Source organism: Halichoerus grypus, chromosome 15, assembly GCF_964656455.1.
Source record: "Halichoerus grypus chromosome 15, mHalGry1.hap1.1, whole genome shotgun sequence".
NCBI lineage: Eukaryota > Metazoa > Chordata > Mammalia > Carnivora > Phocidae > Halichoerus > Halichoerus grypus.
The window spans coordinates 51,749,290-51,776,052 of record NC_135726.1 but is presented as its reverse complement, the minus strand read 5'-3'; the positions used below and the strand labels follow the sequence as shown (position 1 = coordinate 51,776,052).

At 49.4% G+C, this 26,763-nt stretch overlaps 1 protein-coding gene across 1 annotated transcript; it reads left to right on the top strand.

Moving 5' to 3' along the window:
• The first annotated feature begins 18,150 nt into the window (after positions 1 to 18,150).
• NANOS2 (nanos C2HC-type zinc finger 2) lies at positions 18,151 to 18,567 on the top strand. The gene has a single exon (XM_036091591.2). The coding sequence runs from the start codon at positions 18,151 to 18,153 to the stop codon at positions 18,565 to 18,567; it is 417 nt and encodes a 138-aa protein (XP_035947484.1).
• Positions 18,568 to 26,763: the final 8,196 nt, after the last annotated feature.

Here is a 26,763-nt window from a genome sequence, read left to right as displayed (position 1 = left end):
GGGGTATCCCCACATCACCCCAGGTGCCTTTGGCTCTCTTCTCCCCACCGGAAGACTGATCCCTGGAGATGTTTTTGAAATACAGATCACTTACGGACAAAGAGGGGGTGGGCAGAGGTCTCTGGGTCGGCTTCTGCCTACCCCCCAAGGCCCAGAGGTTCATGTGTCCCTAGGGCAAGATGTACTTTGCCAACCTACCATGGCAAGACCTTTTTGCGGGCAAATAAAGTCTCCAGGACCCACACCCCTCCACAATCTAGTGACTGCTCAAAGCCTAAGGCATCGAGGGGGCGGGGCGGGACCAGGTGCTAGACTGGGGTGGACAGGCGTCGGTGCTGGACCCGGTGGAGGAGAAGGCTAGGCTAGAGGAGGAAGGGAGGGAGGCGTGGTAAAGTGTGGGGGGACACACCCAGACCTGGAATTGGCAGGTGGGCGTGGCTTCACGGTCTCACGCCTGGGATTGGAGGGCTGAGGCGTGACCACAGGGTGTTGGGCGTGGCTAAGGAACGCAAGCCTCCGGGAGAGGAAAGGTTAGGGCTCGCAGGGCTGGGGAGAGGGAGTGGTTCCGGAACCCGGGTTCGCGCCGGGGTCTGAGAGTGGATGCCGGGGGTAACCTTGTAACTAGCCCTGGGAACAGAAGATCCGGAAAGTATCGATGTAGCTCCTCCAAGCGCTCAGGAATACGCGGGGTGGCAAACCGAATACCCAGAGGACGCACAGTGAAGCTGATGGAAGGTCACCCAGCACACACTGCCGAATGACACACTAGATCGAATAGGCTGCCCTTGAGGGCCCCCCCGCCACAAGCTGGGTGGCACCTGACATGCACCATCCCCTTGAATCCTCCCTCACAAGGCCTTATGAGGTAGAAATGTGATTATCTCCATTTTACAGACAAGGAAAAGGAAGCACAGAAACGCTAAGTAACTTGCCCGAAATCGTCCAGCTAGTGAGCCGTGAGGGGGAGCTGAAGCCATGCAAACTCCTTCCCGAGCCTAGGCTCTGATTTACTACGACTCAAATACTCCCACGGACCCCAGGAGCAAACACAAGGTAACAAGCAGCAAATGCACACAACGCACACCCTGACTGGGTGATCCTCTCCCCCTGCCCACCTTGCCAGCGGTGGGACTCCACATCCCAGCCTCCCCGCCTTCCAAGCCTGGGGTCCTCCCCTGACCCAACAATGCACAAATAACCAAAATTTCCAGCCACTGAGCCTGAGACCCTTGGAAAGACCCAGCAGGGATTTCAGAGTGTCCTTGACCCCTGAGATTGGGTTAACTTGGAGGGAGTCCTCACCTAATAGCTAAGAAGAGACACTCCAGGTTCGTCACCCTTCCTTTGTCATTTACTACTTAGAGGATCATGGGAAAGGCTGTCTCTGGTTCTCTTTTTGCCATCTATATAATGAAACATCAAGGACCTTCCTTTTTGGGATGTGGCAAAGACTGAGTTATCTGTTTACAAAGCACTTAAAAAGCCTGATACAGACTAAGGGCTCTGTACGTGCTGGTTATTAGTAGATGTGAGCCTCAGTTTATCGGTCTGGGGGGCGTGGCATGGACCAAACCAGTCTGAACCCCCTGAAACTGCACACAAAATTGCATGTGTTCACATACAGCTTTTATTAGATTCCCCAGTGGGTCCCCCAAGTGGTAAGAGAATCCACAGAAAGGCACAAAGAGGTGTCTTTCTCCATAACAAGGGACCGCTAATCACATCACTCTCTGTTTATAACCCCTGCCCGGACCCTAGGCTTCCCATGTAAAATCCACACCACCCACCATGGTCTGCAAAGTCCCACTCCACTGGCCATCAGCCTGATCTTGAGGGGACCTGGATTCAGCCTGGCCGGCTCTCCTCCCCCACCCCACCCCATTCCTCGTCCTCTCTCTGCTCATCAACACACCAAATTCTGTCTTGCCTCAGGGACCTTTTACATTTGCTTTTCATCTTTCCAATTCCACATCCTACCTAAAATAGCCACACAACTCACCTCCCCCCACCTCAGCGTCTCTAACGAGTATCCTATTTTAGAGTCTTTATAGCAAGAACAACATTCATTCATTGATTTCAACGTGTCTTTCTAAAGTATATGTGCCAGGTGCTGATCTAGGCAACAGACACAGCAGTAAACAAGACAAAGTCGTTGCCTTCATGGGGGCTCACACTCTGAACCTCTTAACTATTTGCTTATTTGCTGCTCTGTTGTTTTCCTCCCCCACCCCACCCCCAAATAAAATGTTTGCTCCCTGAGAGCAAGGAGCATTCCTGTCTTCTTCTCTCTAACACTTTTTAAAATCTTAAAATGTATCCTAAACAGGATCTGCACATAGTCTCAAAGTGTCATTCCAGACATTACTTGGTAATTCCAAAGAGAAGAAGGCACCTATACGCGGTGAGATCTGAACACCACCTTAACCAAGCAACTCAGCATCACCGATGATGACACAAACAGATGGCACGTGCCCCCACGTGCCACCCCTCCCCACACAGAAAAACAGGAGAGCACCTTGGCCCTATGATTGCCTGAAATGCATACATCTAATCATGAGGAAATATCAGACAAACCCAAATTGAGGGACACTCTACCAAATACCTGGTCTATTTTTTTTTTTAAATCTCAAGCTCATGGGAAAGAAAAAAGGTAGGGGACTGTTCTAGATTAAAGGAGATGGAACGGACGTTATCACTAAGTGCAGCATGGATCCTGGACTGAGAAAAATGAAGCCAACAGGCATAAAAGACATTATTGAAGTGATTAGGAAAATTTGAATATCTGTATTTGATAATAGTACTCTGTTTATATTTTAAGTTCCCTGAATTGGATCACTGTACTACGGTTGTTTAGGAGAATGTACCCGCTGTTAGGAGGTGCATGCATGCTGAAATATGTACCAGAGTGAGTCATGAATGATGTCTGGAGCTAACTCTCAAAAAAAAAAAAAATATATATATATGTATGTATACATATATATATATATTTGGACATTTGAATTTTAAACACTTGAATTTTTGATAGTATTGGGGTGCTTGGTTGGCTCGGTGGAGCTCGAGTGACTCTTGAATTTGGGGTTGTGAGTTCAAGCCCCACGTTGGGTGTAGAGATTCCTTAAGAATAAAATCTTTTTTTAAGGAATATTTGATAGTATTAAGAAATTATGATTAATATTTAGATACACTGTATTGCTATACTTTAAATCTTAGAGTTACATACTCTAGTATATGTGGTTGAAATGACGTTAGGGCTGGGGTTTGTTTTAAATAATCTAGCAGGGGTGCCTGGGTGACTCAGGTGATTAAGCATCTGACTCTTGATTTTGGCTTAGGTCACAATCTCAGGGTCATGAGATCGAGCCCCATGTGGGGCCCTACTCAGTGGGGAGTCTGCTTGAGATTCTCTCCCTCTCCTTCTGTCCCTCCCCTGATTGCACATGCACATACTCTCTCTTCCCCACTCTAAAATGAATAAATGAATCTTTAAATAATCTAGCAGATGCCAGAGACGTGGTGGGAATAAGGATGAAACGAGATTGGCCATGTGTCAATAACAGTGGAGGTGGAGTGATGGGTATGTGAGGCTTCACTAAACCATGTTCTCCACTTTTGTGTGTGTATTAACTGCTCAGGCTGCTATAACAAAATACCATAGACTGGGTGGCTTAAATAATGGAAATATATTTTCTCATAGTTCTGGAAGTCCAAGACCAGGGTTCCATCCAGTTTGGTTTCTGGGGAGAGCTCTCTTCCTGCCTTGCAGACAGCCACCTTCCCTCCTTCTCATGGTGTCCTTATATGTCCTTTCCTGCTGGTGGGGATGGAGAGAGATACAGAGAGAAACAGAGCGAGAGAGTGTGCTCTGGTGTCTCTTCCTCTCTAAGGACACCAATTTCATCAGATTAGGGACCTACTCTTATGTTCTCATTTAACCCTAATTACCTCCCCAAAGACCCCATCACCAAATACCGTATGAATGGGGCAGGAAGGGAACCACAATTCAGCCCATAACAGTGTATGTTTGAAATTTTCCATAATAAAAAGTTCTTCGGGAGAATTCTCAAATGCCAGTGTGCATTTGAATCACCCAGTGCTGGTTTAAAATGCAGCTACTGGGGTGCCCGGGGGGGCTCAGTGGATTATGTGTCTGACTTGGGCTCAGGTCATGATCTCAGAGTCCTGGGATCGAGCCCCGCACCGCACCGGGCTCCCCACTCAGCAGGGAGTCTGCTTCTCCCTCTCCCTCTGCCCCTCCCCCTGCTTGTGCTCTCTTTGTCTCTCTCTCAAATAAATAAATAAATCTTAAAAAAAAAGGGGGGGGGGCTTTTTAAAACATCACTAAACTACAATGATCACACCTAAACATTTTTGTAGAAAAATTCCTAATAGCACTTGATATAGCTGCCATGTCCCCCCAGCACGTTTGGAACTTTGAGAGGAGTTTTTTTAAGTTTCTTTTTTTTTTCTTTAGTAATCTCTCCATCCAGTGTGGGGCTTGAACTCGTGACCCTGAAATCAAGAGTCACGTGCTTCTCCTAGTGAGCAACGGGGCGCCCCAAGGAGCTTTTAGTCTTATGGTGAAGAATTTTTCGTGGTGGGAGATTAGGCCAACAACTACGGATGGCAACTGTTCAATCTCACGAAAACAAAAAGTTGTCCGAGAAAAGACATGCAATCACAGCATACTATAAGGCTCAGGTGGGGACAGGATTTTACTTAGTCATAATAATATAGGCATGAATACTGATTTAATAATAAATTGGGAAGCAATTCTACAGTGAGGAAGGAGAGGGTGAGTGTCTTCAGGGGAAGGGGCGTGTGAGTAAGAAACTCCATCACCTTCCACCGTGGAAGTCAGTGGATAATGTGAAATAGAAAAATAAGAAGTAGCAATTTAAACACGTTATCTAACATCCTGGGAGCAAAACACCAAAAGAAGGGGTTACAAGAGTTCAAAGTGGTTGGGTTAAGAATAAAAATTAAATTAAAATAATTGACATCAAACACACCAGGGGTCCTCACTGTGGAGTGTCCATAGAGCCTCTCTGAAGAGTGGGGGTCCTTGAGCCCACAGGGTTGTGTGCTTGTGTATATTTTGTTCAAAGAAGTGGGGTGCTGGACTCTGGAAGGGGAAGGGTTCTCTGAGATGAGGCAGTTGGGGGAGGCAGGGCCATTAGGATTTGTGAAGAGCCCAGCACATGAGCCCACCCCACCCCCAAGGAAGCTCAGGACCCCCCAGGGAAGGCCAGACTGTTGCTTTAAAAGGAAGCAGAAGGCACATTCCATTTGGGTCATCTGAAGAGTTGTCACTGACAAGGGTGTAACTAAACCCCAAAGGATGGTGCAGGACCCTGGGGCAGGTAACTTGGGGCACAGTTGCCACTCCGGGCTGGGAACTGTGAGGAGAGGAAATGGGGGGAGGGGAACATTGGCTGAATCCAGTGGGAAGCCGGATCCCATTGATGCATCTGAGACAGAGCTGGAAAGAGAAGGGCAGACGTGGATCTGACAGGAGCTAATGGAAGCTACCCGCGGCGGGGAGCAAAGGGACAGACCGGTATGTCAGATTCCATTCTTAATCAAAAGGGAGGATGATAATAGCCAGGCTCTTGGCTCCGGAGAAACCTCTCCCCTGCTTCCCTGGCAGACCCCCTAATCTCTTCCTTGCTCCTCCCCAAGTGTTTCTCTCTCCTCACCATCCCCTGCTCCACCTTCTGAAATGTTTCTCTGGTGAAGAGGGTGGTTCCTGGAAATAACAAAGCAGCCACACTGGACCACAGAATACAAATGAGTAATCGACATAAGAAAAGATGCTCAGGGGCACCTGGGTGGCTCAGTCGGTTAAGCATCTGGCTTCAGCTCAGGTCATGATCCCAAGGTCCTGGGATCCAGCCTCATTTGGGGCTCCCTGCCAAGTGGGAAGTCTGTTTCTCCCTCTTGCTCTGTTTGCTTGTGTGCGCTCTCTCTCTGTCAAATAAATACAATCTTTAAAACAAAACAAGTAATCAACATAAGAAAAGACGCTCAGGGGTGCCCGGGTGGATCAGTCAGTTAAGCATACCACTCTTGGTTTTAGCTCAGGTCATCTCAGGGTCCTGAGATTGAGCCTCACATCGGGCTCCGCACTCAGCGTGGAGTCGGCTTGGGATTCTCTCTCCCTCTCCCTCTGCCTCTCTCCCCGTTCATGCCCTCTCTCAAATAAATAAATAAATCTTAAAAAAAAAAAAAAAAAGACATTCACCTTAGTGAGCTTAAACATGGGAATGAAACCAGTAATGACCTTTAGGAAAGGTTGTAATATGGAGAAGTTGTGGTCTGGCCATCTTCTTAAAGATAATAGGTTGGCAAGTTTAGTTTTTTCTGCTTCAGGCAATGGCAGGCTGAATTTTTGGCATCAACCCTCCCACTTAATACAAGGGAAATGCTGGCTACCTGTATTTTTTCATCTCAGAAGCACTGAGGGGAAAATAGTTTGACCGTTTGTTCTAACACGAATCAGGCACTTACCACAGAACCCAGCAATTACACCGTGGGCACTTTCCCAGAGAAATGAAAATACATGTTCACACATACAACTGGCTCATGAATAGTCATGGCAGCTTTATTCAAATAGCCAAAAATCGAAAACAATCTGGATCTCTTTCAACAAGTGAACGGTTAAACACACGGTGGGACGCCCATGCCATGGACCGAGACTCAGCAATAAAATGGAATGAACTCTTGGCACGTAAAACAGCTTGGATGAATTTCCAGAGAATTATGCTGTGTGAAAAAAAAAAAAGCCAATCCCAAAAGGTTGCATACTGTATTATTCTATTTCTGTAACATTCTTGAAACGACAAAAATCATAGAAATGGAGACTAGACTATGTTGCCAGGGATTAAGAAGAGAGTAGGAGCCAGGAGAGAAGTGAGCGTGCTTATAAAAGGGCAGCCAGTGATCCTTGGGGTGATGGAAATGTTCCGTATCTTGATAATGGGTAGATATGCAAATCTACACGTTGTGAAACTGCATAGAACTAAACATACACACACACTGATGGGTTCAATTAAATGCAAAATCTGGACATGATCTGTGGATTGTATCAATGTCTACATCCTGGATGTGGTATTATATTATTGTTTTGTAAAATATTATCATTTAGGCAAACTGAGTTAAGAGTACACAGGATCTCTATTATTTCTTATGACCGGATGTGGACTCTACAGTTTATCTTAAAATGAAAAGGGTAATTTTCAGGGGCACCTGGGTGGTTCATTCAGTTAAGCACCTGCCTTTGACTCAGGTCATAATTCCAGGGTCCTGGGATCGAGCCCCACGTCAGGCTCCCTGCTCAGCGGGGAGCCTGCTTCCCCCTCTCCTTCTGCCCCTCCCTCCACCCAGGGTCTCTCTCTCTCTCAAATAAATAAAATCTTTAAAAAAAAAGTTTAATTTTCAAAAAAGCATTGATGAGCTGTAAACACAGACGGGATAAAAACCTGCAGAGTTTACGGTATAAACAGAGATGCAAGAATACACAGAAGCTGCTGTCTCCTAAGAGTGTTTTCTGGGCGTACACAAATGGGTTTCATACTCTGGCCCCCAGGGTCAAAGGCCCAGGGTCTGGCCAAGACAGGAAGTAGGACGGAAGACCCTCCCACATTAAACTGGGACCCCAATGCGTCTTTCCGAGTTAGGGCAAGTCAGATCTAAAGCTGCCCCTCTCCCAAAGCCAGGAGCAACAGCCTTGACACTAAGCAGAACAGGAGAAGGAAATTTTCAAAAGTCCCTGAGAAGTTGTGGCCTCAGAATGACTCAGGAGCAGATTGCCACCCCTGGGACAGATAACTGGGTGAGTCAAGGGACATTAAGGCAGAACTGGGTCTGAGGTGGCTCTAATTGCAAGCGTTGCCCCAGAGCTCGGGCCAAAGCAAACACAGCCTCCAGTGGTGGTGGTGGTGGCAGTGGGGCATCCCTATCAGGACTAGAGGAAATCCCACAATCGAATGTAAACATCAGTGATCATCACTCAGAAATAATCGGGTCACAAGGAAATACTGCAACACCAACCAGAGCCGAGAGCACAGAACAGGTTGTGCTCAGACTTCTGGACACTGGTTTTAAAAATTCTGCTTACCGCGTTGAACTAAGGACATGCACACTTGAGAACATCTGCTGGGAATTAGGAAACCATAAAAAGTGACACTGTCTTTCAAAAGATAACCAAACAACTGGAAATGAAAAAGACAAGCACCAAAATTTAAAACTCCACAGGTGTGTTTAACTGCTGGGTGGACCCCACAGAAGAGAAGGCGGAAGAAATTATCCAGGAGACAGGACCAAGAAAGGGAAAATTGAAAACACAGATAGAGAAGCTAATAGATAATCTAGGGAAAAGGTCTAACACATATACTTAATTCCAATCCTAGAAGGAAAGGAGAGAGAGAATGGGGCAGAGGTAATATCTACAGAATGGCTGAAAATTTTCCAGAACCGATAAAAGACATCAGACTACAACTTGAAGAAGCCAGCAAATCCAACACAAGACAAAAAGGAATGCACACATTGAGAACTCATAGTAAAACAGTTAAAAGCAGCCAGGAAGGAAACAGATTACTTTCGGCAGAAGGATGTTAAACTGGAGGTGACTTTGGGGCACCTGGCTGGCTCAGTCAGAAGAGCGTGCAACTCTTGATCTTAGCATGGTGAGTTCAAGCCCCTTGTTGGGTGTAGAGAGTACTTAAATAAAACTTAAAAAAAAAAATGGAGGTGAGTTCCCAATAGCACCAGTGGAAGTCAAGAGAACATGAAATGAAATCTCCAGTGTGATGAAAGAATATAACTTCAAACGTAAAATTGTATACCCCGCAAAAATAACTTTTAAGAATGTAGGTTTGGGGGTCACCTGGGTGGCTCAGTTGGTAAAACATCTGCCTTCCGCTCAGGTCAAGATCCAGGGTCCTGGGCGCCTGGGTGGCTCAGTTGGTTAAGCGACTGCCTTTGGCTCAGGTCATGATCCCGGAGTCCCGGGTTCGAGTCCCACATCGGGCTCCCTGCTCGACAGGAAGTCTGCTTCTCCCTCTAACCCTACCCCCTCTTGCGCGCTCTCTCTCTCACTCTCTCTCTCTCTCTCTCAAATAAATAAATAAATAATCTTTAAAAAAAAAAAAAGATCCAGCGTCCTGGGATCAAGTCCCATGATGGGCTCCTTGCTCATCGGGGAGTCTGCTTCTGCCTCTGCTGCTCCTTCTGCTTGTGCTCTCTCTCTCTCTCTCACTCTATCTCTGCCAAATAAATAAAATAAAATCTTAAAAAAAAAAAAAGAAGAGGAGAAGGAGAAGAAGAAGAATGTAGGTTTAGGGCACCTGGCTGGCTCCATCAGAAGGGCATGCAACTCTTGATCTCGGAGTGGTGAGTTTGAGCCCCACGTGGGGTAGAGAGATTGCTTAAATGAATAAATAAAAACTTTTATTAAAAAAGAGTGTAGGTTTTATTTGTTTAGTAAGGCCATCACAACAAAATACTGCCTGAGTGGCTCAACAGAAACTTATTTTGGAGGCCACATGTCCAAGATTATGGTGTCAGGAGGTCTGGTTTCTTCTGAGGTCTCTGTGGCTTGCAGATGGCCACATGTGAGAACATGGTGTCCTCACGTCACCATGGTGGGAACATGGTGCCTCTCTGTGTGTCCTAATCTCTTCTAATAAGGACACCAGTCAGATTGGATCAGGCCCATCCTAACTGCCTTATTTTAACTTACTCACCTCTTTTTTTTAACACTTATTTATTCTATTTTTTTTGAAGATTTTATTTGTTTGAGAGAAAGAGAGAGAGCAAGCACAAGCAGAGGACGAGGCAGAGGGAGAGGGAGAGGGAGAAGCAGGCTTCCCGCTGAGCCAGGAGCCCAATGCCGGGCTCGATCCCAGGACCCTGAGATCATGACCTGAGCTGATGGCAGACACTTAACCGACTGAGCCACCCAGGTGCTAGGGACACAGCTGTTATCAAAACATTCCTGGCCTTGAAATCATGTGGCTTCCAGTCCTGCAGGGGAGACAGACCCATCCCCCAGACAGTAACAACCTCGAGTAAGCAGGGCTGGGATTAAGTGAACACAGGGGGCTGCAGGAGCCCAGAGGAGGCACCTGACCCAGCAATAGAAGTTAGTGGATAGGAATGTTTCAAGCAGAGGGACTAGCATATGCCATGGCCCAGAACGGAGAGAAAGCCTTGAATGTCTTCTAAAGTTCAGACATGACCATGACCTTCTCCCGCTCACAAAGCTTCCTAGGCTCCCCAGGGCCCTTGTTAACACATAGTTCAAATTCCTTAGCTTGGCATTCATACATTCCTTCAACAAACATTTACCTACTCAGTGCTCTCTGATGGTTGTAAAGATCAAAGTAATTGCTAATATTTGTTGAAACAGCTGCGGGGTGTCAGACACTGTTTGAAGCACCTATTGACTGATTAGCATGTGTTAAGTCCTCACAGAGATCCTTAAGATGTTTCTCCTGTTCAAGGCACAGCCAGATTGAAGAACTTGTGACAGCGATCACAGGAAGTAAGAGAGCTGGGATTCAAACCTGTGACTCCAGACCTCATGCTATCTCTGCTTTGACTCAACAAAGGCGTGGACTGTGGGGAATTATGGAGACCCATTACATTCATTCACGCATCCCTACTGTCCAGGATATACCAAGCCTGGGAATACTGTAGAGAATATTACCCAGACACTGCCCTGTGAGGCTCATGCTCTAGGAAACTAGCTAATGTTAAACTAGATGATCAACAGGGTAATGAGAGAAAAGGAAATAAACGAGGGCAAGACAGAGGACCTGGGGGTGAGAGGGTGAGCTGCCCAGAGCATGGCCAGGGAAGGCTGATTTGGGCTCGGGCCAAGATTTGGACAGAGCTAAGGAGCTGGCTTTACAAAAAAAAAAAAAAGGCGGGGGGAGGAAGAATGGTTCAGGGAAGGGGAAAACAGCAAGTACAAAAGCTCCGTGGCACATCTGAGGGTCAGAAAGGAGGCTTGGATGGCAGGAGAGAGATAGGAGACGAGGTCAGAGAGATCACAGTGGAGGCCATGGGCGCCAGAGGGGAGTGTGGACATGGCATTTAGGGACCTGTAGGCCATGGCTAAGTTTTGGGACTGTATTCTGAGGTTCACAGAGAATGAGAGGTTTGAAGCAGGAGCGACACGATTTGATTTGCATTTTAGAAACCTTATTCTGCTGCTACGTGATTCTGCTGCTACGTGATATTCAACATCCAACGGCTTCCCTCCCCTTCTCTGCCCACACCTGCCCAAGCCACCATCACCCCTCCTGCAGACTGAACTGGGATCCTGGCTTCTACCCTCAACTCCCATAGTCTTTTCCCCCACCCAGCAGCCAGACGGACCCCTTAGATCTTGAATCTAATCATGTCCCTTCTCTGCTCAGAAAACCCACCCTCCACGGCTCCCACCTCACTCAGAGCACAAGCCAAATTTCTTACAGTAGCCCACAGGGTCCTGCACCGTCTCTCACCTCCCCCTGCTCCCCTTCTCAATCTACCCAACCATGATGTTCCTTGAATACTTAAGTCATGCTCTGACCTCAGGGCCTTTGCACGGGCTGTTCCCTCTGCCTGAGACGCTCTTTCCCCACGTGTCTATAAGACTCCCTCGCTTACCTCCTCCAAGAGACCTTCCCTGACCACTCTCTATCTCCCTACCCCCCTTATTTTTTTCTCTATAGTACATAGCCTTACCCAATATATTATCTATCATTTGTCTTATTTGTTATCTTTATAAAGTTCCAGCTCCATGAAGGCAGGCATTTCTGTAGGTTTTGCTTATTTCTGTATCTTTAGCACCGAGAACAGTGCCAGACACACATTGCGTAATCAATAAATATTTGTTGAATGAATGAGCAAATACTCTCCCCATCTTTCTATGCCAACCACCAGACTATGTATCTTATTCTTATTTTCTGTCTCTTGTTTCCAACTTTCTCTGCTGGAGCCTCTCTCCTGCAATCGCCCTGAATGTGAGGGTGTCCTTCTTCTCTCTCTGCAGACCTGCCTTTGAAATCCAGGTTCACTGGACATCGATGAGAGATGTTGCCCCTCTGAGCCTCAGTTTCCTGCTCTGTAAAATGGGGATATTAGAAGACTACTTGTCAGAGCTGTTGGGTGGCTTCCATGAGCTCCAACTGGCCAGTACTCAATAGAGATCGTGAGGACAATGGCCATGACTTCCTTGGTCCTGGGGGAGTCTCTCACCTCCCCGTCTCTTTTTTTTTTTTTTAAGATTTTATTTATTTATTTGAGACAGAGAGAGCATGCGCAGGGGGAGGGACAGGGGAAGAGGGGAAGAGGGGCAGGGGAAAGGGGCAAGCAGACTCCCCTGCTGAGTGGGGAGCCAGTGCAGAGCTCCCTGTGGGGGCTCGACTCCAGGCTCAATGCCAGGACCCCAAGATCATGAGGGCTAAACGCTTAACCTCTTAACCCACTGAGCCACCCAGGTGCCCCCTCCCCTCCCCATCTTGGTCTCTACACAAGCATGCCCCTCGGTCCCTCTGGGAATCCTGACCGCCTCTCTATCTGTGTCTCCCCCACTTTCTCTGGGACCCCTGCTCCTGACTCACCCTTGCCCCGCCCGCCCCTCTCGGGACTTCCAGGCACCAGGCTGAGAGGGAAACTCACAAGTAAACAGGCAGCCTTGGAGTCTGGAGACAAGATGGCCATGGTGGGGGTGGGGGATGTGAGGGAGTAAACACCGTGGCTGATGAATTTCTCATCAGTATCATCTCTGCCTTTCCCCCAGTACACAGCCCCAGCCGCTCCAGGGAAGAAAGTTTGTCTGAGGAGGGATGTCCTGAAGTTACTGATCTAGCAAAATACCACAAGGAGGGGGAGGAAGGGTAGCCATGGCCCTAATAACAGAGTCCTAGAAAAAAGCGAGTGCGGGTGGGGGGTAGGGGTGGGGGTGGGGCGCGGGATAAGTAATAAAGGAAAAAAGAAAAACAGACTTGCAAGCAACAGAATCTGAGCCTCCAGACAGTAGGTGCCATTGTTAAGGGGAATCATGGAACCTCTAAACCCCCATTTGTCCGTAGTCACCCTCACGCTTGCAGCCGATGCGACAGCTGCAGCGACCAGCACTCGGTCCCCGCGTCCCTGTCCACACGCAAGGACTCACACCTGCTGAGCGAAAGGTCCTCACCGTGACTTTGTGGAGCGCACTTAGCCCGGAGACCCCCATACTCGTCCTGATCCCTCCCTCCAGGAGCTTTGTTCTTCCACACGGTAGATTCCGGTCTCTTCTGCCTTCAAGAAGGTCCATCCTTGGCGAGTAGGTCTCATGTGTTCTACCGGTGAAAATCTATGTGGCTCAGCTACCCCCATCCTTCCCAGTTTCCCACCTCATCCTACAGTCCCTACATGGGCAAATCCCACCCTGCTCCCCTGCTTTTTGGGGGGAGGAGAGTAGAGAGAGAGAGAGAATCTTAAGCAGGCTCCACGCCCAGCACAGAGCCCTACACGGGGTTTGATCCCATGACCCTGAGATCGTGATCTGAGCCAGAATCAACAGTCAGACACTTAACTGACTGAGCCACCCGGGCGCCCCAGCCCTGCTCTCTGCTAACCACTTTTGGAGACTTTCACAGGAATGGGAGGATGTCCTGAGTTCAGCTCCAGCCTACCCGCACTGTCCGTATAACCTTGGACAAGCCCCTCCACCCCTCTGAGCCTCCCATTGCTCATCTGTAAAATGGGGCTCTTAATACACCTTACTTTACAGGGTCTGGGTAGAGCATGATGCTGACCCAAAGGAGATGCTTAGTAAATAAGGGCCCTTAAAATTATCGCCTTAACTGTGTCTTAATTATCCTAGCTAATATTTAATAAACACATCCAATGAACCAGGCTCTGTGCTCTGGGGCAGGTGCTGACGTCATTCCCTCTTGACAGATGGGAAACTGAGGCTAGGAGAAGTTAAGTAATAAGCCCACTCAGCAAGCAGGTGGTAGAGCCGGGCTAGAACCCGGGGCTGATTACTGAGCATTTATCCATGATGCTGTCCACCAACTAACCTGGGGTGTTTTGTGCTCAAGTCACCCCACTGCCTGACCCAAGGACCCCAACACTCTAGAACAGAGAGGTCTGACTCACTTCTTCGGGGAGGTGAACCAGCAGAAAACTTCACAGCTCACTATATAACCAGGGGTGTACTTTTATTTATAGGTTTCCAGAAAGTGCTTAGTGTGCACATGAATCCAGGGACCTTGGCCAGGAACCGTAGCTTGAACTGAGTTCTTGAATCCTTCCTATCCAGAGGCCTGTTTCAACATCTGCAAAATAAGAAAGTGGGGCAAGCTAGACCAGGTGGTCTGGAAGACTCTATGGAAAGCTCGGATGCATTCATTTATTCATTCATTGTGCTGACAAGTATTTATCGAGGTCAGTGGTTAAAGGCAAAGACTTTAGACTCTGGCACATCCTGGTTGGAATCCTAGCTCTGCTGCTTGTCAGCTGTGTGACCGTAGACAAGTCACCTAACCTGAGCATCTGTTGCCACCTTTGCAAATTATGACTAATAATAGCACTTGACTGAAGAAAGGGATGAGGGTTAAGTGACTTGAGATGTGTACAGGGCCTTGTGGGGACAGCCTCAGCCCTGGCCTCAGGGGCCCACAGTCCGGAGGGAGAGACAGACCCATCCCCAGTCAGTGGTAACTCAGAGTGGGCAGGACTGGGATGTGGTCACCTAGAGAAGTTGACCCAGGGGTTCAGCCTGAAGGTCAAGAGGGCTTCCTGGAGGAGGAGACATTAGAACTGAACAGTGACAGCCATCATAAGCACTCAAGATACAGGAGTCACCAATGTGCAAACTTATAATTGGTCTGTGGATATTTAGAGCAAGGAAATAGAACGTGGTCTGGAGAGTCAGATCACCTCCATCCATTCATTCATCTTTTTTTTTTTTAAGATTTTTTTTTTTTTTAAGTAATCTCTGCACCCAACATGGGGCTTGAACTCACAACCCCAAGATCAAGAGTCACACGCCCCACCGACTAAGCCAGCCAGGTGCCCCCATTCTTTCATCTTGTTAATATCTCCTGCTCTGTTCAGTGCCCAGCCCTGAGCTGGGCAACGCTGGGAACACATCAGCGCCTGAGACAGCCCTGGCCCGACCTCCCAGGGCTCATGGGTTCGATATCCGAGGACAGATATGTCCTCGGATATCGAACAAGTCATTATCCAAATCATTACTTCAAAAGAAAATTACAGAAAGCTGGGAAATCATATGGCAAGAAAACCTTTCCTGTGACATTCATGAATTCCTCCTTTTGTTGCCTCCCAACCATGAGCCCCTCCACAGAAAAAATACATTAACTCAATAAGCATTTATTAAGCTCTTTCTGAAAGCATAATGTGGTGTTTACCATTGGGGATTTTTAACAGACTTTGTTCAGACTTTGCTTCCTGACCAAACTGAGACAATGTGAGCTGATGGGGACAGCTCCACTGCCCCTATCCAGTCAACAGCAACCAGAGGAGTGTCCTAAAATGTATTTCTCTTATGTCCTTCCCCTGCTTATAGCCTTCAGTGGCTCCCTATTCCTCGGAAGGCAAAGACCAATGGGCTGACTTTGGCTTATATCACTGGTTCTTACTCTGTAAGACCCAACACTTGCTTTATCTAACATTTTGAAATGCTTCTTTAATATTCTGAAATTAGGGGCACCTGGGTGGCTCAGTCGGGTAAGCGTCTGCCTTGGGCTCAGGTCATGATCTCGGGGTCCTGGGATTGAGCCCTGAGACGGGCTCCCTGCTCAGCGGGGAGTCTGCTTCTCCCTCTCCCTCTGTGATCACTCTCTCTCTCTGTCTCTCTGACAAATAAATAAATAAAATCTTTAAAAAAATAAAAATAAGGGCACCTGGGTGGCTCAGTTGTTAAGCGTCTGCCTTCGGCTCAGGTCATGATCCCAGGGCTCTGGAATCGAGGCCCACATCAGGCTCTCTGCTCAGAGGGAAGCCTGCTTCCTCCTCTCCCACTCTCCCTGCTTGTGTTCCCTCTCTCACTGTGTCTCTCTCTGCCAAATAAATAAATAAATAAAATATTTTAAAAAATAAAATAATAATATTCTGAAATTAAACTCATAGGTAATATAGCCCACCAATGCACAGGTTGTATTTTCAAAAATTAATATCCTGTCCTAACTGAGCTACAAAGGGGAAATAAAAGACAGCCATTTATAACAAAATAATAATCTGTTTTCATGTACGGATGCTCAGAAAAGGCCAATCTAAAATACATCTCCTTCGGCAGATACTAGCATCTCTGTGTAGACTCCCACGAGTGAGACAGGGACAAACTGTGTGTTGTCTGGACAGTTGCCACAATCAGCATCTCCTGGGGTGGTGGGGCTTCTAGAAATAATGAACAGCTCTGAATAACAATGTACACAGTGGTTGCATCCCAGGAAGAGTCCGTGTATCCGAAAATACCATGAGAGCACCAGTGTTCATGTGCAACAGCGAGGTTCTAGACTAGATCATCTAGATCATCACAAATGCGTTTTTTTACATATATGGGTGTCCAGTGGGGACACTGGATGGTTAAATAGGGCCCAAGACAGATCTTGGTCATGTGGATTGTTGAGATATCTGGCATCCCTGGTTCCCTGCCCACTAAATCCAGTCACGCTGCCGATCACCGTGACAAACCCAATGGGCCCCAACCATTGCCAAAACAGCCCCTAAAAGCAATCCACGGTCTGGGATCTTGGGATCCTCACTCTGTTCCGTCCACCCCAACCGCTTTGCTGTCCCCAAACTTCAGACCTCCATATCTTGTTTCCCTCTTTCTGGAAGATTCTTCTTTGTGGTCTCAGCTTCTAGGCCACTTCCCCGCAGCCCAGTCTCCCTCGGAGCACCCTGTCTGTATACAATCGGGTGTTTTTGGTCTATTGTTTTCTCATTTGCTGGCTGTTCCCCCAGTGGGCTGGTAGCTCGTGAAACAGGCACCCGATTCGGCATGGTCACTGCCGAGTTTCCAGTATCCCATGGAGCGGTCAAGGGGACAGATGGAGGTTAGTGGAGGAAGAATTCCTGGAGGGGGTGTGGGCAGGAGGCAAGGCTTTTCTCGGCCCCCAAGATCAGGTAGGATGTGGGACAATGCACAGGGCCATGGTGGGGCATTCTAAGTGAGACTTTGCCAAGCCACAGTCCTCTGCTGCCTCTAAGATCAATTCCCAGTATTTCTAGAGTCAGACTGGGAGTGAATTCCAACTGTGTCATTTCCCTGCTGAGCAACCTAAAGTACATTCCTTAACCTCTCTGAGCCTCATATCCTTCTTTATAAAATGCAAGTGATAATGCCCACTTCCCTGAGTAGTTATGAGGCTCAAATCATGTGGATCTCATAGATCTCACAGATCTCATTTCTAGAACATAGATCTCATTTATACAACATTGAACACCATAGTGTGCACTCAAAAAATATTTGTTGAATATATGGCTCCCAGTTCAGGACCTGGGTTAGAGTCCCAGCTCTGGCACTTGCATGCTCTGTGACTCCAGGCCAGGGATCCCTCTCAGAGCTTCAGGTAACTCGTCTATCATGTGCGGCTCATAACTGTGTTTCCCACATAGACTTTGTGAGAATGAGATCAGATCGCACAGATAACTACTGTGCAGCACAGCGTCTGGCTCGTGGTAAGGACCTGTTATTATTATCAGGAATGGTTCTGGAGTATCTGGAGGCCCCTAGCCTTGGAGTAAGGGAGGATGGGGGCGACGGGGCATTTGAACACATGGATCTTAATGGAATGGGTAGGGAAACTGAGGTCCAGGGAAAGGAAGGGCCTTTGCAGAAGTCGTGGGGCGCCCTGGAGGCTGAGCAAGGACCAGAGACAAGGGGAAGGGCCTCCTTCCCCATCTCCGTGGGGGATGACGGTCAGATGGGGATCGTGGGCAGGGAGTGGGCCCTTTAAATCCTAAGCTCCACCTTTGCTTAGAGGGGTGTTTGGGGGAGTATAAAAGGGGGGGTGCAGTTCCTCTCTGCTCCAGAAAAGCACCTGTTGCTCCTGACCACCCGCCCCCGAAGCCCTGGCCTGCCTCTAGTCGCCCCCCCCCGCCCCCGCCCCCGTCCCCGCCCCCCGCCTCTGCCTGGGAGCCATGCAGCTGCCGCCCTTTGACATGTGGAAGGACTACTTCAACCTGAACCAGGTGGTGTTGGCCCTGATCCAGAGTGGGGGGCAAAGGCCAGAGGCCGAGGGGAATGGGGAGGGGAAGCCTGGGCCCCAGCTGGGGCAGGAGCAGGGTCTGGCAGAGCTGGGGGCCAGCACAGGCCTGGCCACCCTGTGCAATTTCTGCAAGCACAACGGGGAATCGCGCCATGTCTACTCCTCACACCAGCTGAAGACCTCAGAGGGCGTGGTGGTGTGCCCCATCCTGCGGCACTATGTGTGTCCCCTGTGCGGGGCCACCGGGGGCCAAGCCCACACGCTCAAGTACTGCCCGCTCAACGGCGGCCAGCAGTCTCTTTACCGGCGCGGCGGGCGCAACTCGGCCGGCCGCAAGGTCAAGCGCTGAGGAGCGCGAGATGCCCGCCCCGCGCCCCCCCAACCCTCCTGGTTCGCTCCCTGCCAAGTCCCCGGACCCTCCCTCTGACTCACCAGCCTTTGGGAGCCTCCGGTTCCCAGAGCTACTCCCTGCTGGATCCTGAAACAATGCAGGCTACTGGGGAGCCAGGCCAGCTCTGCCCCCGCCCCCGGGACCTCTCAGGCCTTGGGGTTCTGAACTGAGGGTGTCTGTGGATTCTGGATGCGGCAGGACCGCTGCCCCTGGACCGCACGGCCTTGTGGCTCCTTCTGGGCCCCCAGTTCATGGATCTTTCGTCTTTCTGGGGCTGCTGGTGACATGAGCCCTGCCCCCTTGACTTCTCAGCCCCATGGTTCCATTCCTTTTGGAATTCTTGGACCGTTGGACCTACAGGACCCGGCGTGCTCTCCCAGGCCCGCCCTTAGAATCTGGAGAGAGTGAACAAGACTGGCTTGGACACTCTAGCCCAAGAACTTCCAAGATGGGATTCTGACTTGAGACCAGCCTTGTCCACCTTCTTCAGTCACCTGTAGACCCACGGTTTCATCACAAACCTCCCTGGACTGTTCCTTCCCTGCCCCAGCAGCGCATTCCATCAGGAGCTGGGGATGGGAGGAGACACGCTGCAGGGGGACGGGGGCACCTGGTCTTCCAAGGCTTATCTGGGAGTGGAGAGCCTTGGGGTGCTTGCGACACCCTTCAGCTCCCCTCGGTCGACCTTCTTGTTGATTCTGTTCCACTGCACTCCTGCCCCCAACCTGCAAATCACCGATGGGCGTTTCCCCCTGCAGGAGGGCAGCTCTCCACGGACTCCCACCCACCTTTCAAATCCTCCTGGTTTGCTAAAGGTCTTTGTTTTTTTTTCCCCTCCCATTTTTTTTTTTTTCCATCCTCCAGCACTTAATCAACGAAGCTCCAACAAGAAAGGGGTTTTAGTGCCCGGATGGGAAAGGCAACTGCCTAGATTTTCTTTTAGGGGCAACGAAAAGAAAGAGCTCCCTTCAGATTTTAAGTTGCTCAGTTTGGGGCTCAGGGCTGGGGTCCTGGTGTTCAGCTCTGGTGAATAAAGAGCATTTCTGGTTGTCTTTGAAATCACTCTGGTTCTGTCTTCTCCCCCTGGAGGCTGGGGGAGGGAACCACATTTGTCCCAATGCGGGGGAAACAGGAGACAGAACAGGAATGGGTCTGGGTTCCTCTCACGACGTGCCCCCCACCACGTCCCCCAACACAGGTCACCTAGGGACTGGTCCCCATGTCCCAGCCTCCACCTTAACCCCAGATTCCTTTTCCATGTCCTCTTGGGGCTCTGTCCAGGGGTCCCCCTCCTGGCCCGCTAGACCACAGATCTTCCAGGACCAACTTGATGGTAGTTCTTAAACTTTGGGCTCCCAGACCCCCTTTGGAGAGGCGACGGAAAATATGGTCCCTGGCCCCTTGGAAATGCACACGTGCACAAATCATATCAGGGTTTCTTTTATTCCACCAGGCCACAAATATTTATTGATCACTTACTTTGTGCCAGGCCTTTCAAGGCACTGGTGGGTACGGCTCCTGCCCTCTCGGAGCTGACTTTCTCATGGGGCAGGGGGCGCATTGACCATCAATCAGCAAATACATAGTAACATGACAGGTGGGTGGGAAGTGCTCTGCAGGAAAAGCAGATATGGTAAAGGGGTGCAGAAAGAAAGGAGAGACTGTTTTCTACGGGGCAGTCAGGGCAGGCCTTTCTGTGGAGGTGACATGTGAGCAAAATCCAAACGAAATGAGGCAAGCAGAGACCATCTGGAGGAACAGCATTCCGGGCAGAGGGGACGGCAGATTCAAAGGCCCTGCGGTGGTGGGAGGCCGGCTGAGTAATTAAGAGTGAAGATCAGAGAGTCACGTGGGGAGGGCAGTCGAGAATCTTGCAGACCCTGGTGAGAACTTGACCTTTACGGTGCATCTCCAGACTGCGACTTGCACCGTGGGCCCCTACATGTATACGCTAGTCACACGGAACCAAAGAGCCCAGTTCAGGACCTCACAAAACACAGCTTTTCCAAAAACACAGCTCTGTGCACAACAGAGACCCCCAAGTTAAGTCAAACGATAGATAAAAAGAGGACCCCCCAACCCCAGAGCTGTGGTGGGCCCCGGGCAGCAGGGTGAGCCCCAGAGGAAGAGGGAGCTGCATTGGGCAGGAAGGTGCTGACCTTTCAAATGGGGCAATGGAGGAGAGCTTCATAGTTTAATAAAGGGACCGTTTCTGACAAAGCGTGGGCAGCAGGTATGGAAAGGGACAAGGGGTCTTGTGCGCCGTACTTGGGGGCATTACAACGGGGTGCACTTTAGACCTGGAGAAGTGAGGGAGGGGAAGATGCTGAGGTGGGTCTGGAGTGTGGAGGATGGGAGGCTCCTGGGGACATCCACAAGCACTTCACAGGGTGATGCATCCTGGAAGCTTCTAGACACCTGCGATGGGGCTCAGAGGAGAGGGCTGGAGACAAGTAGTTAGTGGTTGTCAAGTTGGCGGGGTTTGTTTTTTTAACGAGTTAAGTCATTTATTCAACTGGTAATTAAGTGGCAGGGTAGCTGACAGAAGGTGAGGACACTAAAGAAGCCAAGGGAGCAATGGACCCTGAGCTCCATCTCCTCCAACACCTCACACCTGCAGAGCTCCGTGCACCTGTTCCAATGGCTCCCTGCCATCAGGCTTCCCATGACCTCCACACCAGGCTGAGACCCAACTCCCCACTCCGCCCAGACTCTCCACGAGTCACAGCGTCCTGGCTGCCTCCCCTGGATGCCCAGGGGAAGGGAGACGTCTGGGTGACATGCGGGTGTCTGGTGCAGGTTCCGGTTGGGGGAATGGGGTCAGTTAGGACATGGTGAGCATAAGGCGCTCAATGGGTGCTATGAGTTGAATTTTGTCCCCCTCCAAAAAAGAAGGTATGTTGAAGTCCTAACCCCCAGTACTTCAGAATGTGACCTTCTTTGGACATAGGGTCATCGGAGTTGTAATCAGTTAAGATGAGGTCATACTAGAGTAGGGGGTGCTCTTAATCCAACGTGACTGGTGTCCTTATAAGAAGAGGAAAGCAGGTGCCTGGGTGGCTCAGTCGGTTAAGCGTCTGCCTTTGGCTCAGGTCATGATCCCGGGGTCCTGGGGTAGAGCCCGGAGTCGTGGGGCTCCCTGCTCAGCGGGCAGTCTGCTTCTCCCTCTGTCTCTGCCCCCCCCCCACCACTCATGTGCTCTCTCTCTCTCAAATAAATAAATAAATAAAATCTTCAAAAAAAAAGGCCCAGGGCAGCCAGAGGCTGCAGGAGGCAAGGAGGGATCCTCCCCTAGAGCCTTCAGAGGGAGTACGATACTGCCAACAGCTTGGTTTCAGGATTTCTAGACTCCAGAAGTGGGGGAGTATATTTGTGTTGTTTTAAGCCACTTTGTGGTATTGTTACGGCTGCCCTTGGAAACTGAGGCAGCTTTGAGAAACTAATACACGGGGCACCCAGGGGAGGCATCCAGAATGCTCTTCGCACCAGGGGGAGTCTGGGTTGAGAGGGGAGCTGGTCTAACTCAGCTCATGAGAAGGCTGGAGACAGCGAGCCGGGGGCAGAAGTGAGGCGTCTGGAGCTCTGCAGGTGTGGGTAAGTTGAGGCAGGATGCAAGCAGGCTGGCATCCTCCAGCACCTCCCCCGTCCCCCGTGAACACAGAGACAAGGCAGCTAGGCAGATGGACAGCTCACGAGGCAGCCTCCTGGGCTCAGAGCAGGCAGACAAGGGGCAGGGTAGGCTGGAAGGGCAACCAGAAACGTCTGCTCAGGGGCTTTGTGTGGTCACTTTGCCCCTTCTCGAGCAGGACAGAGGAGGAGACTGAGGCTGCACTCCATGCAGAGGAGCGAATACTTGGAAGTGACCTCCAGATCCACTTTGGGCTTAGGAGGTGCAGTTCTGCACCCACTTAGCGCTGGGGAAGGAAAATCAGATCCACTAAAGATTGACCTAGAACCCCACAGAGTTCCCATTGTGCCCTGAGGCATGCGAGCCTAAGGTCCAATCCCTGAACCTCAGGTTCCCACTGTGCGCATGGGTGCCTACCATTTTGTGGGGCTTGGAAAATGAATTTGTGCACCTGTGGAGGTCTAGGTGTCCTGGTGAAGCGTGCGTAGAAGTTAAAGCTAATTTCCACTGTTGACCAGAATTGGGGCCATTCTGGAGGATTTCTTTTCTTTTTTTTTTTTTTTAAGGTTTTATTTATTTATTTGTCAGAGAGAGAGAGAGCACAAGCAGGGGGAGCTGCAGAGGGAGAGGCAGACTCCCCACTGAGCAAGGAGCTTGATGTAGGACTCGATTCCAGGACCCTGGGATCATGACCTGAGCCAAAAGGCAGACGCTTAACCGACTGAGCCACCCAGACGTCCCCATTCTGGAGGATTTCCTATGAAGGAGAGGAAAAGGTAACTCCATTAACTTTTTTTTAACTTTAATCTGTATTGAGCATGCTGAGAGATCACTTTTTAGGTTTCTCTTCCTGTTCCTTTATGTGTCTTTCAGTCTGTCCTTTTGGTCTCCTCCCTCCCTTCTTCTCCTTATCTTTCCTTTCTTCCTTCTCCCCTATCCCTCCCACCCTTCCTTCCCTCTCCTCCGTCAGTCACCACATTCCACTCTCATCACTTAACCACTGTCAATGAAATACCTGCTCAAATGTCTGATTACATCCAAAACAGAAATCCTGTCCGCTCTACCCTCAGAATACACCCAGAATCTAACCATCTCCCCCAGCTCACTACTACCTACCTGATCCCCACCACAACTTCTCACCAGGACTGAGGCAGTCACCTCCTCGCTGGTGTCCCTGCTTCTGCTCTTGACCTCCTAGAGCGTACTTCAAACCCCAACAAAAGTGATCCCGTTAAAACACAAGTCCGCTCGTGCTCCTCCTCAGCTCAGAGCCCTCCCATGGTCCCTGTCTCACTAAGTAAAAGCCCAAGTCTTGGCCTCTCTCTCTGACCTCTTCTCCCACCCGCTCTTTCCTAGCTGTTCCTTGAATGCTCCAGGAACATTCCTGCCTCAGGGCCTTTGCACTTACCCTTCCCCCTCCTTGGATTGCCCTTGCCCCAGATAGCCACATGGCTTCCTTCCTTGCCTCCTACGGTCCTTTGCTTATATGTCACCTTCTCTGTGAGGCCCTTCCCATCCTCACACTCTTGATCTTTCTTACCCTGTTCTCCTTCTCTTTCCTCCTTAACACCTCCCACCATCTAGCATGCTTTACTGCTTATTTATTGATTAGGTCTGTGGTTATGGTGGTCAGTTCGATGTGTCAGCTTGGCAAAGCTACAGTCCCCAGCTGTTGAAACACTAATCCTGGTATTGCCACGAAGGTATTTTGTGGATGCGATTAAAGTCTATATTTAGTTCACTTTAAGTAAGGAAGATTATCCTGGATAATCGGGGTGGGCCTGATCCAATTAGTTGACAGGTTTAAAGAACAGAGCTGAGACTTCCTCTCCTAAATTCTGTTCCTTTCACTTTTTACTGCAAACCACAACGAGAAATTCATTTCACATCTTGATTCAACACACACACACCCAGAACAAAAGTTTCACAAAATAATAATCTTAGTAATATTAGCGGGACAATTATTACATACCGGGAGCTGCTCAGATACGTAATACATATTGACCCATCACAGTCTAACAAGGTAGATTCTGGGGTTAATCCCCCCTTTCCGGAGAGGAAAAGTAAGGCCCGGAGAGGTTAACTAACCTGTCCAATATTACATAACAAGTAAGTGGGAGAATTTGAACCCTGATAGGCTGGCTCCGGAGTTGAGCAATTTCCACTATCCTGAGATGTGTCTCAAGAACCTCTGAAAACATGTAAGAAACTAAAGTTCCTCAAAGCAACATGTACCTTACTCCATACAGCACAGTCTGATTTTTTTCCGATTCTGCTTTATTTTGTTTCTTTAGTGCTTGTTACAACCCATTAAGTATTTTTCAGGACCCACAGTTTGGAAAACAAGCCTTGGAAAGGCTTCCCTGATCTACCCCCATCCCAGGGCCCTTGCTCTCTGACCTCCTATACCCACAACTGCAGAGCTCCACACGCCTAACCTCTGCCCATGGCTCCCTGTCTCCAGCCTTCCCATGAGCTCCAGACCTGATTTAGATCCAACTCCCCCCAACCCACTCTTCTCTGGGGCCACCAGCATCCTGGATGCCTCCTTTAGATGCCCAGCATATGAGTTTTCCCCGGGGTTGTCATAACCAAGTACTACAAACCAGTGATTTAAAACACAAAGGTACTCTCCCAGTTCTGGAGGCTAGAAATCCAAAATCAAGGTGTTGGCAGTATTGTACTCCCTCTGAAGGCTCTAGGGCAGTATCCTTCCTTGCCTCTTGCAGCCTCTGGCTGCCCTGGGCCTTCCTTGGCTTGTGGCAGGATCACTCCAATCTCTGTCTGTCTTCCTTCTATGTACCTCTTTCCTCCTCTTATAAGGACAACAGTCATGTTGGATTAAGAGCGCCCCCTACTCCAGTATGACCTCATCTTAGATGATCTACATCTCCAATGACCCTATGTCCAAAAAAAAAGTCACATTCTGAAGTATTAGGGGTTAGGACTTCAACATATCTCTTTTGGGGGAAAAATTCAACCCATAATACTCATTGACCACCTTATACTCACCATGTCCTGACTCCATACCTCCAACTGGAACCTGGACCAGAATACTTGCTGTCACCCTGTTAGGGCTCCCCTCCCCTCCTCAGACTGACAGTCACGTGCCCTGTACCTACTACCTCTCAAATGTCTTCCAATTCATTTCTACCCTTCCCACCATCCCTGCCTAGTCTCCTCCATCCCTCTTCCTCTCCCCCTCCTGCCCCTACCCCAGATTTTTCCTTTGAGTCTAGCCAATAATCTTTCCTCTTCCCATCTACTCTCTATTCAACAGCGGGGGCGGGGGGGTGTCTTTCGAAAACACAAATCAGACCCTGTCCTTCCTTTCTCAGAACTCACTGCCTGTAGGATTGCATTCAGTAAGGCCTGGCATGGGCTGCCCGTGACCACTGGACCCTGACCGCTCATGGGGCACATGGTGGGACCTCATATAAACCTAGCCCCGGTGAAAGTTACCTTGTGGGGCGCCTGGGTGGCTCAGTCGTTAAGCGTCTGCCTTCGGCTCAGGTCATGATCCCAGGGACCTGGGATCGAGCCCCGCATCGGACTCCCTGCTCGGTGGGGGGCCTGCTTCTCCCTCTCCCACTCCCCCTGCTTGTGTTCCTGCTCTCTGTCAAATAAATAAATAAAATCTTTAAAAAAAAAAAAAAAAAAGAAAGTTACCTTGTTACCACTGTGCACCTACATACACTGAGAGTAATGTGATCAGAGAAAAACCCAACTCACTTCAATTTCAAAGCCAATGACCTTGAATGATTGGGTCTATTTGTCTACTGGCCTGGCCACTCATTCACTATCTCAGTGCTTTCTCCTGTGTCTTCCCTAACCTCAGGATCTCTCTCTCACCTCAGACCCTGCTTCCTACTCGCCTGAGACAACCTAAGGAACAGAAGAGAACATTCATTCACATGTACCTGACATCACATCTTGCCTCCTGCCTGCCTCCGTGTCCTCCCCCCCCCCACTGTTTTCTGTGTCTGAACAGCTCTTGCCCCTTAGACCACCCTCCACTCCTGCCCTGGGTCCCACTCACCATGCCTATTCGAGGACATTGCTCCAGACACTCTCCCATCCCTCATCTGCACCATCAATCTCCCCTCTTCTGAATCATCCTGAATTGGCGCACAACATACTATTACAACTCCTATCTTAAATAAACCTCTCAAGACCCCAAGCCCTCTTCCAGATATACCCCTTTGACCATATACACTGACTCTCTCCAAACCCTCTCAATCATCAATCAATCAATCAACCCTCTCTTTTTTTTCAAGATTTTATTTATCTATTTGAGAGAGAGAGAGAGCACGAGCAGGGAGAGGGGCAGAGGGAGAGGAAGAAGCAGACACCCCAATGAGCAGGGAGCCCGACAGAGAGATGTGGGGCTCCTTGATTCCAGGAGCCCAGGATCATGACCTGAGCAGAAGGCAGATGCTTAACCGACTGAGCCACCCAGGTGCCCCAATGAACCCTCTCTTGAACCCATCCAATCAGACTACTGCCCCCACCACATCACCCAAATT

Coding starts and splice junctions, on each gene's coding strand:
- NANOS2 (XM_036091591.2), top strand. CDS start 18,151: ATGCAGCTGCCGCCCTTTGACATGTGGAAGGACTACTTCAACCTGAAC.